Source organism: Rhincodon typus, chromosome 6 (assembly GCF_021869965.1).
Source record: "Rhincodon typus isolate 14 chromosome 6, sRhiTyp1.1, whole genome shotgun sequence".
Taxonomy (NCBI): Eukaryota; Metazoa; Chordata; class Chondrichthyes; order Orectolobiformes; family Rhincodontidae; genus Rhincodon; species Rhincodon typus.
In genome coordinates, this window is record NC_063337.1 from 63410861 (window position 1) to 63426289 (window position 15429).

The following is a 15429-nucleotide window of genomic DNA, read 5'->3' on the forward strand; positions in this document are numbered from 1 at the left end:
GAAGGGAAAAAGAGAGAAGAAAGGAAGGGAAAAAGAGAGAAGAAAGGGAAAGCATATTCAAGTTGGAGAAGATGAAGTTGAAATTTAAAGCAAAAAGACTTCAAATGACAGAAGTAAAAGTACAAGATAGAAGTAAGGGTGAGCAAACTCATCATAGCCAATAGCCTGGTAGGGATATATACAAATCTGTCCAAACATTACCAAAGTTCAATGAAAAAGACGTAGAAGCCTTTTTCGTTTCCTTTGAGAAACTAGCTAGGCAGATAGACTAGCCAGTGACTGTGTGGGTAACGTTACTTCAGACCAAGTTAGTAGGCAGAGCTAGTGAGGTGTTGGCAGTGCTGTCAGATGAGGTGTCAAGAGATTATGGACAGGTTATGGGGCGGAACGGTGGCTCAGTGTTTAGCTCTGCTGCCTCACAGCGCCAGGGACCCAGGTTCAATTCCACCCTCGGGCGACTGTCTGTGTGGAATTTGCACATTCTCCCAGTGTCTGCGTGGGTTTCCTCCGGGTGCTCTGGTTTCCTCCCACAGTCCAAAGATGTGCAGGCTCGGTGGATTGGCCATGCTAAATTGCACATAGGGTTCCGGGATGTGTAGATTAAGTGGGTTATAGGGGGATGGGTCTAGGGGGGATGCTCCGATGGTCGGTGTGGACTTGTTGGGTCGAAGGGCCTGTTTCCACATTGTAGGGATTCTATTCTATTCTTAAAACAGGCAATTTTGAATGCCTACAAATTTGTACCAGAAGCAAACAGACAACGGTTCAGAAACTTAAAGAGAAAACCAGGTCAGAGTTATGTCGAGTTTGAAAGAATTAAAGAGAGCAACTTTGATAATGAGTGAGAGTATTAAAGATAGAAAAGACATACAAAGATCTTAGAGAGATTATTCTGCTGGAGGAGTTTAAAAACTCACTGCCAGAGATGATAAGAACTCATATTGAGGAACAGCAAGTTACCAAAGTAAGAAGAGCTGCAGAGATGGCAGATGACTATGAATGAATGCAAAAATGGAAATTTAGCTTCCGACAGCAATTTCATTCCGTGATGGATAGAAATTGGGGAAAGGGAGATCCTTCAACAAGAAACAAAAAGTAGATCAAGTTGGGAGCAATTTACCACAGTGAAAAAAGAAACACAAGAGGGTGAAAAGGAGGCAAGAGGCCTTGGGTGTTTTCACTGTAATGGAGTGGGACACAAAGTCACAGTGCTGGTGGTTTAAGAAAGGCACTGGGAAAAAGGGTGTGGTACAAGATGCTAAACCAGTGGGATTAGTTAAGGTAGTGAAAGAAATCCCAAGAAGAGTCGAGCAGCTGCAGGAGAGTGCACAGCCTAGTTACGGGCTGGATAGTGAGACAGTGCTCAAGCTCTGCAAAGATGCCATCTCTGTGTGTAAGGTTTACTTAGTAAAATCAGGTGGAGAAGGTAAAGAAGTTACAATGTTGAGAGATATGGGAGCTGGTCAGTATCTAATAGTAAGAGATTAAAGTATTTGCACTCCTTCTGAAATGTTACCCGAGAGAGCCATAATCTGTGGAATAGATGGACAGAGATTTAACTTTCCCCTGTGTAAGATCAGGTTGGAAAGTCCAATCAAGTCTGGGGAAGTGGAAATGGGAATAATTGAAAGAGTGTCAATTCCAGGAACGCAGTTTGTTCTTGGAAATGACCGCGCAAGAATAAAAGTGGGAGTGATGTCCCTTGTAGTGGAGAAGCCAAACGAATACCAGGGAACTGAGGAATTAAAGGAAAAATACCCTGGAATTTTTCCAAGATCCCACAGTCAAAGGTTAAAGCAAGAGGGGAAAACCAAACAGAAAAACCAGAGTTGAGGTCCAGTTGGCTGACACCCTGTTTGATGAAATGGTAAAGGAAGAACCTAAGCAGATAGAGGATCAGGCAGAGGTGCTTAGTTCGGAAAGATTACTGGAGTTACAGTAAAAAGATGAGACAATAAAAGATCTATATCATAATGCCTGCTCAGAAAAGAAATTATAATGTATTCCCGAGTGTTATTATCTTAAGGATAGAATCCTAAGGTGAAAATGGAGACCTCGGCAGGTTAGTGCAGATGAGAAATGAGCAGAATTGCACCAGATCGTGTTACTGGTTGCATACAGACAGGGAGTATTATGGGTACCACACGAATTACTGGTAGGTGATCATTTAGGAGTGAGGAAAACTTGGGCTAAAATACAAAAGCACTTCAAATCGGCCTGGATTGCATAAGACTGTGCCGTATCTGTCATACTTATCCAATGGTAGAAAAGCCACAGGAAGTAATAAAACTAGTGCCTTCAGACAGGGAACCGGAGAAACAGGTATTAATTAGTGCCCCTCAGAGTGAGGAATCAGAATCTAAATCATTTGATTTTGATGTGCCTCAAAGTAAATTAAACAATGAGGAAGTCCTTCGGGAATGGGATAGAATAGTGAGCTATCTGTAGCAGGAACAGTGAATGGAATTGAAAGGTTTGCTGCAGAAATAGGAGGACATATGTGAGAATAGGACAGGGAGGACTAGTACTATAGTGCATGAGGGTGAAGTAGGGAATGCTATTCCAATAAACCAACACCCCTACAGGCTTAATCCTCTTAAAGCCGCACAGGTACAGAAGAAAGTGGAAGCGATGTTTCAAGAAGACACCATTGAGCCAAGTCAAAGTGAGTGAAGTTCACCAATCGTGTTGGTTCTGCAGCCTCATGGTACTCAATGGTTCTGTGTGGATTATTGGAAAATCAACGCGGTAACTAAATCGGTCTCATACCCAATTCCAAAGGTTGGAGGGCTGTGTGGAAAAAGTTGGATAAGCCACTTATGTCACAAAATTGGACTTACTCCGTGGTTACTGGCAAATACCTTTGTCAGAGATAGTGAAAGAAGTTTCTGCGTTTGGAACCTCAGATGAGCTGTATCATTTTAAAGCGATGCCCTTTGGTATGAAGAATACACCAGCCACATTTCAAAGACTTATGAACAGAGTTTTGGCAGGATTGACTAATTGTGCCATCTATATAGATGATGCTGTAATCTTTAGCCATTCATGGAAAGATCACATGGTGAATTTGGCAGAGCTCTTTAAAAGACTATGGGAGTCAAAACTAGTTGTAAACTTAGCAAAAGCTATATACGTGAATGCAGAAGTGACATTCTTGGGACCATAACATTGGACATGGAAAGATGACCCCGAGGAATGCAAAGACGAAGCCCATCGAGGAAATTCCAAGACCGTCCTTGAAGAAAGAGGGGCTTCAATTTTTTGGACTGAGTGGATTCTACTGGAAGTTTGTGCTGAACTTTAGTAGTGTGGGGGCAGATTTGCTAAAGAACACCACAAAATTTTTTGGTGGACAGAACAATGCCGGGATGCATTTGAGAATTTAAAAGCCGTATTAACCACTGCACCAGTTTTAGCCACATCAAATTTCTTGAAACCCTTTAAAGTCGCTATCGATATAGGGTTTGGAGCAGTATTGATGCAGGAGGATGATGACGGAACTAAAAGGCCAACTGGTTATTTTTCAAAGAAACTCAATATTCATCAGAGAAAATACTCCATCATTGAAAAAGAATTAGAGCTTGGTACTGGCCTTACAACAATTTAATGTTTATGTTACAAAAGATATTTTGGAGATCGTCGTGTGTACAGACCACAATCCTCTCATCCTTTTGCAAAGATTTAAGGACAAGAATATAAGACTATTTCATTGGAGTTTTTTGTTACAGGTTTCTAATTTACTAATTATAAATGTTGCGGGTTGTAAAAAGGTTATTCCCGACACGTTATCACGGGTTTAAAGAAAACCTGTAGTTAAGATAGAACCAACATGTTCGAATGGTACATGTTTTAAATTAATTGGTCAAATTTAAACTCGTTATCACAACATCAAAACAAGACTGCTGTTTTGCCTGCCACCTGTAAGGCTTTTTTGATGCACTTGTTTCACTTTTTGAGGCTCTCTGTACTGGCAACATCCAGATGTATCTGTAGTTAAGATAGAACCAACATGTTCAAATGGTACATGTATGTTGAATTAGTATGAAAGGTATAACTTTAGAATACTGACCTATGTATTTCACGATAATGGTGTTAAGACTTAGAAAAAAAAGTGAAGCCACCTTTTCATAATGATGCTTCTTTTCTTTCTTGATGCGGGATGTGTTGTGAAGTTGTGAAGTATTTGTGAATTGGAAGGCAGGAAGTTAGAATTTGTTGGCAAAAATAATAGTGAGGAAAAGAGTGCATAGTCCCATTAAGCGGTGAGCTTTAAAAAAAAATGCATGTCTGCGAGCAGCATCTGGAAGTTCCCAGTACAGAGAGCCTCAAAAAGTGAAACAAGTGCATCAGAAAAGCCTTATGGCTGGCAGGCAAAACAGCAGTCTTGTTTTGATGTTGTGACAACGAGTTTAAATTTGGCCAATTAATTTAAAACAAGCACCTACATACAGAATGCCAACTGAATTTAAACGTGATGGTGCTGAGAACATTGAAGTAATCCTACAAAAGACATACTATTACGTCATTATGAGTATAAAAATGGAGGACATTGTCGAATATCAGGGGACAGCCAACTGCCACCCAAAAGAGTGAGCCAACATTCAGCTGCAGCCAAAAGAAGTTTAAGCATGGCTCTCACAAACTCTGGAAGTTCTCCAAAAAGATCCATCAAAAGTACCACAGCAGTTTACATTAAAGACCTCACTGATGAAATTGCAGTGAAACCCTTCTAATAGCAAGCTTGGCAGAACAAAGGCATTTGTGGTAGAGAGTTCCAGAAGACAGTCTGAGAGAGTTTGGAGAGATTAAGTTTTAATTTATTGTTTACTTATTAATCGGGTTTATATAAATGGGACGTGTGTTTTTTCGAATAACATTCCAACAGAATTTAGTTCTGTTAGGGAACAATTAACACTTAGGGGAAACTTGTTTGGTTTATATTTCTCTTAATTTGTTCATTGTTAGGGTTAAATAAATAAATTGTTGTTTGCTTCTTATAAAGTGGAGATCATGGATTGACCTTCTTTTAACAACTTTTAACAGATTACGAGGGGAAAGGCAAGCTTCTCTGCATGCTCCGTGGGGGTAATTATTAAAGGGGAAGCCCTACTCCCATCATGACAGATTATGGCTTGTGTTTTAGTTTAATTATCAGAGAGGTTCGACTATTCCCCCTCCGTAACAATATGATTCTGCTGTTGTACATAATTTGTGAAATAACGTGAACTCGACTGAGAATTATACCAATAACTATTTCAATATTGTCAGGTTATAGTGTGATGTATTTGTGTGCACCAGAGCTACATATATTAAAACTCAGAGCACTTTTATGTAGGCAAAAGAGATTTGTATATATATTGCACGTTTTTCTTGAAAAACAGGGCTCATGGAGATAAAAAGTTCATCTCCTTTTAGCAACACTTTAGCTCTGTATTACCAAGCAATCAGTTATTCCTTTTTATACTATCAACTGAACAATCTGTATTCCCTCACTTTGCCCTCTTAATTGCCAATTTAGTATTTTTGAAATACAGTTCATGTTGGCAAAATGTTCCAAAGGCATCTTGCTACCATGTTATGCCAACTAAATATATTCTTAAACCAACAAGTTTCACAATGACAAAAGATTGCTCCATAGTATCCACTGTCATCAGAGTCTAATTAATTCTCCGACACATGTCTGGAGTCTGCAAGGTGTTTTTATTGGTAGAACTGGTAAGACTTTCTGGAACCTGCAAGTACATTTTCTTTTATTGTTGAAACGGTTAGGAATTTCAACAAGTGTATCAGCCTACCAGTCCTACTTATCCTCCCTTATGTGAATGCAGTCTGAGGAAAGGATGGACAAACAACTCACTCAACCAGACATTGGTAGCGTACAAGAATGAAAGAGAATTGGCAGAATTACTGTTCCAAATTTCTAGCCTACATCAACCAAGATTTCATTCCCTTACCCAAACTAGGTCCATATAGTACGACCCATCCCTCATTTGCAAACCTGAAGAAAATCAGAAAGGTCACATCTCTTTTGAGAGACCAGACACCTAGTAATAAAGTTTTCAAGAACTATCTAAAATTGCAATTAAGGAAAAGACCACCAATAAATTATATGTTATCTTTAAATAAACCAAGTGGAAAAAGATCATAACCTACATCTGTCAACGGATCATCAGCATCAAGGTTTGCTGCAGGTATCTGATCCAGACGCGGCCTCTTTGAAGATGATGTTGTGTGTTCTGCAAGAATAGCCGAAAAAGTTAGAAATTTTCAAACAAAGATAAATTTTGCTAAGTAGGTATCATTTCTGCCTTTCATCTGTCAGTCTTGACTCAACAGTACATAATGGAAAAGACGTAGGCCTATGGGGTTTCAGCCATATCCACAATTCAATAGGGTCATTGATAACCTTTTATCTCAGTTACACCTTACCTTTTATCCTACGTCCTTTGATTCCCTCTGTATCCAAAAAATTATAAACTTTTAACTTGAATATATTCAAGATGAACATATAGTTCTCTGGGCAGAGAATTCAAAAAGGTTCATGAACCTCATCTCAGTCCTAATTAATTGCCTTGTATTCTAAAACTGTAGCATTTAGAATCATAGAGTCATAGAGTATTCCAGGTGCCCACTCAGCTAGATTCAACTACTTGGATTTGGTCCATATTCTTCTAAACCCTTCCCAATCATGTACCTATCCAAGTGTTTTTTTAAAAAGTTGCTACTACACCTGCCTCAACCACTTTCTCTGGCAGCCCATTCAATTTACGTACCAATCTCTACGTGAAGGGGTTGCCCCTCAGGTCCTTCTTAAATCTTTTCCCTCTCACCTTAAACCTATGCCCTCCAGTTTTCAATTCCTCATCCCTGGGAAAAAGACTGTATGCACTCATCCTATCTATGCCCCTCATAATTTTATACATCTCAATAAGGTCACCCCTCAATCTCTTACATTCCAAGGAATAAAGTCCTATCCTGACAAACCTCTCCCTATAACTCAGGCCTACTAGTCCTAGCAACGCCCTCGTAAATCTTCTTTGCACAATTTCCAGTTTAATTATGTCTTTCCTATAACAGGGCGACCAAAACTGTACACAATACTCCAAGTACGGCCTCACCAACAACTTATACAAACTGTAACATAACATTCCAAATGCCTCGACTGATGAAGGCCAGCGTGCCAAATGCCTTCAATGGAGAGTGCAGGAGGATATGCCAAAAGCAACACCCACATACCTGAAAATGAGGTGTTAACTTGGAGAAGGTAGCAAACAGGGCTATACGCATGCCAAACAGCATAAGCAGCAAGTGATAGACAGAGCTAAGCAATCCCATAACCAACAGATCAGATCTAAGCTTTGTAATCCTGTTGTGAATGGTGGTGGATAATTGAAGAACTCACTGGAGGAGAAGACTCAACAAATATCCTCACCTTAAATGATGGGAGAGCCCAGCACATCAGTGCAAAAGAAGCTTTTGCAGCAATCTTCAGCCAGAAGTGCCAAGTAGATGATCCACCTTAGCCTCCTCCAATGGACTCCAGCATTACAGATACCAGTTCTCAGCTAATTCAATTGATATCAAGAAACGGTTGAAGACACTGGATGCTACAAAGACTACAGGCCCAGACAACATTCTAGCAATAGTACAGAAGACTGGCGTTCCAGAACTTGCTGTTTTCTTGGCCAAACTCTTCCTCTGCAGTTACAATACTGGCATCTAACCAACAATTATAGAAAATTGCCCAGATATGTCCTGTACATAAAAAGCAGGACAAATCCATCACAGGCAATTACTGCCCCATCAGTCTACTCTCAATCATCAGTAAAATTATGTTCATCAATAGTGCCATCACACAGCATCTGCTCAGTGACGCTTAGTTTGAGTTCCACCAGGGCCACTCAGCTCCTGATCTCATTACAGCCTTGGTTCAAACACGGACCAGACAGCTGAATTCCAGAGGTGAGGTGAGACCAACAGCTCTTGACAACAAGGCTATATTTGACCAAGCGTGGCATCAAGGAGCCCTACCAAAACTGGGATCAATGCGTATCAGGGGGCGAACTCTCTGGTGATTAGAGTCATACCTGACATGTAGGAAGATGGTCATGGTTGTTGGACATCGGTCATTTCAGCTCCAGGTCATCTCTGCAGGAGTTCCTCAGGGTAGTGTCCTAGGCCCAAGCATCTACAATTGCTTCATCAATGACTTTCCCTCCATCACACGGTCAGAAGTGGGGATGTTCGCCGCTGATTGCACAATGTTCAGCACCATTTGCGACTCCTCAGACACTGAAGCAGTCCGTGTTCAAATGCAACAAAATCTGAACAATATCCAGGCTTGGGCTGACAAGTCAGAGTCATAGAGTCCTACAGCACGGAGACAGGCCCTTCAGCCCAAACTGGTCCATGCCGACCAAAATGTCCATCCACGCTCACCCCATTTCCCTGCAGTTGGCCCATATCCTTCTAAACGTTTCCAATCCATCTATTCGTCCAAATGCCTTTTAAATGTTGTTAATGTACCTGCCTCAACCATTTCCACTGGTAGCTCATTCCATATGCGTACCACCCTCTGTGTAAAAAAGTTGCCCCTCAGGTTCTCATGTATTCTTTCCCCTGTTACCTTAAACCAATCCCCTCTAGTCCTCGATTCCCCAACCCTGGGAAAAAGACTGAGTGCATTCACCCTAGGGATGGATCTTATACACTTCTATAAGATCACCCATCAGTATCCTATGCTCTAAAGAAAAAAAGTCCTAGCCTGTCCAAGCCCTCTGTATAACTCAGTCCCTCGAGTCCTGGCAACATCCTTGTAAATTTCTTCTGCACTCTTTCCATTTTAAGAACACCCTTCCTATAGCAAGGTGACCAAAATTGAACACAATATTCCAACTCTACCAATGTCCTGTATAACTGCAACATAACTTCCTAACTTCTATACTCAATACCCTGACTGATGAAGGCCAGCATGCCAAAAGTCTTCTTCACTGCCCTGTTTATTTGTAACTCTACTTTCAGAGAACCGTGCACCTGAACTCCAAGGTCTCTCTGTTCCCCTACACTCCTAAGGCCCTACCATTCACCACGAAGCTCCTACCTTGATTTGACTTTCCAAAATACAACACCTCACACTTATCTATATTAAACTCCATTTGCCATTTCTTAGCCCACTGCCCCGGCTGACCAAGATCCTGCTGCAATTTCTGATAAAAATAAGTGGTACTGGGGACAGTGAGGAAGGTTATGTTATCCGCAAACTTACTAATCATGCCCTGTACATTCTCATCCAAATCATTGATATAGATAACAAACAGCAATGGGGCCAGCACTGAACCCTGAGGCACACCACTACTCACAGGCCTCCAGTCCAACAAGCATCCTTCCACTGTTGGTCTCTGCTTCCTACCACCAAACCAATTGTGCACCAATTTGTCCACTCTCCCTGAATTCCATGTGATCTAACCTTCCAGAGCAGCCTACCATGTGGAACCTTATCAAAGGTCTTACTGAAATCCATATAATCTACATTTACCACCCTGCCCTGATCAACCTTCTTGGTCACTTACTTCATCAAAGACCTCGAAAAAATTTGTCAGGCATGATCTCCCACTCACAAAGCTATGCTAACTACTCCTAATCAAACCCTGTGTTTCTAAATGTATGTATATCTTACCCCTCAGAATTCTCTCAAATAGCTTACTTACCACAGACGTTAAGCTTACTGGTCTATAATTCCCAGGTTCTTCTTTGCAGCCATTCTTGAATAAGGGCACAACATTCGCTACCTTCCAGTCTTCCAGGACCTCACCCATGGCTAGTGATGATGCAAATATATCAGCCAGGGACCTCATAATTTTTTCTCTAACATCTTGCAGGGTTCTTGGATATACCTATTCAGGACCAGAAGATTTATCCACCTTCATATATTTAATACTTCCAACATCTCCTTTACTGTGATATGGACTGTCCCCAAGATACTGCCACTAACTTCCCCAAGTTCCCAAGTCTTCACGTCAAGTGGCAAGTAAGATTTATGCCACACAAATGCCAGGCTATGACCCTCATCAATAAAAGAAAATTGAATTACTATTCCTTGACATTCAATGGTTTTACCCTCACTGAATTCACCTGCTATCAACATCCTGGAAGTTATCATCGACCAGAAACACAAGTGGACCTGCCACCCTAAAATAGTGGCTATAAAAGAGCAGGTCAGAGGCTAGGAATATTGCATAAGTAACTCACCTCCTGAGTCCCAAAGTCCATCCAACATCTACAAGGCACAAGTCAGGAATGTGATAGAATACTCCCCACTTGCCTGGACAAGTGCAGCTCCAACAACAGCCAAGAAGCTTGACCACATCCAGGACAAAGCAGCCTTCTTGACTGGCACTACATCCACAAGCATCCACTCCCTCACCACTGATGTTCATTATCAGCAATGTGTAATATCAATTCGACACACTGCAGAAATTTACCAACGATTCTCAGGCAGCACATTGCAAACCCACGACCACTTCCATCTAGAAGGACAAGGGCAGCAGATATGTGGACACACCACCACCTTCAAGTTCCCCTCCAAGCCACTCACCATCCTGAGTTGGAAATATATCGCCATTCCTTCACTGTCTCTGGATCAAAATCCTGGAATTCCCACCCTAATGGCATTGTGGGTCAACCCACAGCAGGTGGACTGCAATGGTTCAAGAAGGCAGCTCACGGCTACCTTCTTAAGGGCAAGTAGGATGGGCAATAAACGCTAGCCAGCCAGCGATGCTCATATCCCACAAACAAATAAAAAAATGATCATACACACCTCACACCACGTAAAAACATTCTGCTTTTCAGTATTTACTGCCAAAGTGAATGGGGAAAGAAACAGGAACGGGGTACTGAGTTGGATGATCAGCCATGATCATATCGAGTAGCAAAGCAGGCTCGAAGGATCAATCGACATACTCCTGCTCCTATTTTCTATATTTATATATTTCTGCAACAAATTCATATTTGTTCACTAAGTCCCACTACACAGTCTTTAACCTTCAACCTCGGCAGACACTGCAAAACAATATTGTGGGAGATATTAGGAGATGAAAGATATCTATGGAAGAGAAAGGGGTCAATATTTATCTCTCAAACAAAACCGAAAAGATCTTTTTGGAGATAATTAGCAACTGGGGCTTTGCTGTATGTAAATTAGCTACAGTGATTACAATAGTATCCATACTTCAAAGCTACTTAATTGGTAAGAAGGGCTTTGAGGCACCCTATGATCACATAAATATAGAATCACTGTGTCTGTGCTCTCTGCAAAAGCATCTCTCATTCCCCTTCTTTTATTCCCTGTAGCTGTGCAAATTTTCTCTATTCAGATAATTATGCAATTCTCTTTGAATTCCACAATTGAATATACAACACCACAGATTTATAAGGCCTTTTTCCCAACCTAGTGTGCCCTTGCCTGCATCATCTTTCAGTTGCAATAAATGGTAAGGAGAATATCACAATATTTCATAAATACTGCATTGTCAGCTGACAACACTGCTACGTGTGAGATAAGATATACAAGCACTAAGGATAAATATTGATCTCATTCACCAGCTACTGAGCATAGACTGACCACAGCTGGCCAAATCCTGCATCAGATATGTTAACCCCCTTCCCAATTTGCCTCTCTGCATTGCATCTAGGCAATAATTGATAAGTATGATTGAGGATGAAAATTTATCCACAAAATGTTATATTTTGTCCCTCACTGTTACACCAAGCTAGGGGCACGTGCTCAATTATAAAAATAGTGCAACTCAATCTTAGTTGTTCCCAAAATAATCATAAAGGAGACAGGACAAAATGTCCAGGGTGACATTCTCCTCATCCATGTGACCATGTAACCAAGTGTTTGCTCTGCACATTACATTACTGTACGGGTACAATTCACCTCTTGGCTATGAAGGAACAATAGTCACAAATCTTCATTGCACAAATCCAACATTGTATAGGTTCTCAAACATATGCCCAAACAATGTCACTCTTGATGCGAGGCATCCTATCTAATAGCCTTGCAGAAAAGTAAAATACATTTATTGGACAAATGCAACAGTTGCTTTGTGCATAATCATAGCTCTAGATGTTAATCTAAACATGCATATGGGTTGACAGGAATCACAGAATCATACAGTACAGAAGAATCTCTTCGGCCCATCAAATCTGTATGGACAAGAAGATACACGACAACCTACACTAGTTCCAATTTCACACACTAGGCCCATGCTTTGAACGTTATGACACTTCAAGTGCTCATCCAAATATTTTTTAAAGGTAGTGCAGTTATCCGCCTCGATTACCATCCCAGGCAGTCCACTGCAAATCACCACCAGCCTCTGGGAGAAAATATATTTCCTCAAATCTCCTCTAAACCTCCTGCGTTTCACTTTAAAATTGTGCGCCCTTGTTGTTCACCCATCGACTAAGGGGAACAGTTGCTTTCTTTCCATCCTGCTTCTGCTCCTCATAATTCTACACATCTTAATCAGAAGCCCCCTTAACCTTTACTGTTCCAAAGAAAACAAAACAGCTTCTCTTCATATCCATCCCAGACGACATTTTAGTGAACCTGCTCTGCACCCATCCAGTGCAATCACATTCATCCTATAGCGTGGTGACAAGAATTGCATACTGTACTCCAGTAATGGCCTAGTGAAACTTCCGTACAGCTCCAACATAACCTCCCTGCTCTTAAATCTATGCCTCGTGATAAATGTAAGTGTCCCATATGCCTTCATGACTAACCTATCAAACTGCCCAGCCATCTTCAAGACTAGCACAGCAAGATCTTTCTGTTCTTCTGTGCTTCCTCATGTCATGCCATTCATTGAGGAAATTCACATTTCAGTTAGGTTCTGATGTGAAACAGCAATATAAAGGTTGAGGACTGTTTTACTAAAATAGAAACACAAGTATCAGTAATGCTAGGCTTGTGACAACTTGCCAAGATTGAATCTAAAAGTTAAATGCTCTTCAACAACTAGTTCAAAATTATTCATTTCTTCAATTCCACAGCCCCAATAATCCGAGAGAGAAGAAGATCTCCAAGCAGGAAAATTAATTGCATAATGTTAAATTTCAAGTTCAAGGTAAAATGATTTGACACCACAGTTGGTCACAAACGAACTTCTGCAGTTCAATATTTTTCAGAAAACAAATTTGAACATCAGTGCAACTCCCTAATTTTGGAAATAAACATTGTGTACCTCTGGGTGGTCGGTCCCTATTCTTCTCACGTATTGCCACTCGTTCTCTCTCCTCCAGTTCCCTGCGGAAGTCACGACTACGCAGCTCTTCAGGGACATCCTGGGTTGGTTGCCTATATACAGGTTGTACAAATACTTACATCATTTGCAGAATTTTGTTTTTAATATTACATCAAGTTCAAAACAAATTTGTATAAAAGCTATATTTAGGCTAGCAGAGTTATCCATACTGGAGAACCAGAGCAATTTGAATTCAGAGTATATCAATTTCAACCAACCAGAGATCTGTCATGAACTAATTGGATTGGCACACCTTACAATGGTAAATCCAAGTTGGAACTTTATAATGAGGTCAGTCACATGCTAGCAGATATGCTTTGCAGTGGCTAGCTCAAAATGGAACTGGCAAACATCTTATAATACCGCTTGTATAAACACCTTTACAGTGAAAATATCTGATGTACTTATTCTACAAAGGGGAATGAGGAGGGAAATGTAATTAGGTAATATAAACAGAATATCTTAACTAGAGACATTAACAAATCCTGTGATTTTCAAAACTGTAAAATGTATGATTTTACTCACGATGAGGAAAGGTGAAACAAGAATCAGTTTCTTGAGCTCATTTAATTAGATATTAGAGTAGAGACAACCCTGGTAATTATAGACCAGTGAGCCTTACTTCAGTTGTGGGTAAAGTGTTGGAAAGGATTATAAGAGATAGGATTTATAATCATCTAGAAAGGAATAATTTGATTAGGGATAGTCAACACGGTTTTGTGAAAGGTAGGTCGTGCCTCACAAACCTTATTGAGTTCTTCGAGAAGGTGACCAAACAGGTGGATGAGGGTAAAGCGGTTGACGTGGTGTATTTGGATTTCAGTAAAGCATTTGATAAGGTTCCCCATGGTAGGCTATTGCAGAAAATACGGAGGCATGGGATTGAGGGTGATTTAGCGGTTTGGATCAGAAATTGGCTAGCTGTAAGAAGACAGAGGGTGGTGGTTGATGGGAAATGTTCATCCTGGAGTTCAGTTACTAGTGGTGTACCTCAAGGATCTGTTTTGGGGCCACTGCTGTTTGTCATTTTTATAAATGACCTGGATGAGGGCATAGAAGGATGGGTTAGTAAATTTGCGGATGACACCAAAGTCGGTGGAGTTGTGGATAGTGCGGAAGGACGTTGCAGGTTACAGAGGGACATAGATAAGCTGCAGAGCTGGGCTGAGAGGTGGCAAATGGAGTTTAATGCGGAAAAGTGTGAGGTGATTCACTTTGGAAGGAGTAACAGGAATACAGAGTACTGGGCTAATGGTAAGATTCTTGGTAGTGTGGATGAGCAGAAAGATCTCGGTGTCCATGTGCATAGATCACTGAAAGTTGCCACCCAGGTTGATAGCGTTGTTAAGAAGGCGTACAGTATGTTAGGTTTTATTGGTAGAGGGATTGAGTTTCGGAGCCATGAGGTCATGTTGCAGCTGTACACAACTCTGGTGCGGCCGCACGTGGAGTATTGCATACAGTTCTGGTCACCGCATTATAGGAAGGATGTGGAAGCATTGGAAAGGGTGCAGAGGAGATTTACCAGGATGTTGCCTGGTATGGAGGGAAGGTCTTATGAGGAAAGGCTGAGGGTTTTGAGGCTGTTTTCGTTAGAGAGAAGAAGGTTAATAGGTGACTTGATAGAGACATACAAGATGATCAGAGGATTAGATAGGGTGGACAGTGGGAGCCTTTTTCCTCGGATGGTGATGGCTAGCACGAGGGGACATAGCTTTAAATTGAGGGGTGATAGATATAGGACAGATGTCAGAGGTAGGTTCTTTAGTCAGAGAGTAGTAAGGGCGTGGAATGCCCTGCCTGCAAAAATAGTAGACTCGCCCACTTTAAGGGCATTTAAATGGTCATTGGATAAACATATGGATGATAATGGAATAGTTTAGGTTAGATGGGCTTCAGATTGGTTTCACAGATCGGCGCAACATCGAGGGCCGAAGGGCCTGTACTGCGCTGTAATGTTCTATGTTCTATGTTCTATATTTTCTAATCAACTTGTTCAGGGATATCATTACACACTCTGCAATATGTGGGTCTTGAATCTAGGACCATTTAACAGCTTTTCTCCCATCACCAAATCACTCCTTGGTTTTTTTTTTCCAATCAATTAACCACCCAG

General features: G+C 41.0%; 1 protein-coding gene across 4 annotated transcripts in view; it reads right to left on the reverse strand.

The window, feature by feature from the left end:
• Positions 1-15429, reverse strand: part of cwc15 (CWC15 spliceosome associated protein homolog) — an 80810-nt gene that overhangs the window by 40050 nt on the left and 25331 nt on the right. For all 4 annotated transcript variants that reach the window (XM_048597826.1, XM_048597828.1, XM_048597825.1 and 1 more), the window contains 2 exons: positions 13254-13366; positions 6154-6236 (listed from right to left, as the gene is read on the reverse strand). In XM_048597826.1, the coding sequence (XP_048453783.1) occupies positions 6154-6236; positions 13254-13366 (196 nt within the window). The remainder of the gene's footprint in view (positions 1-6153; positions 6237-13253; positions 13367-15429) is intronic.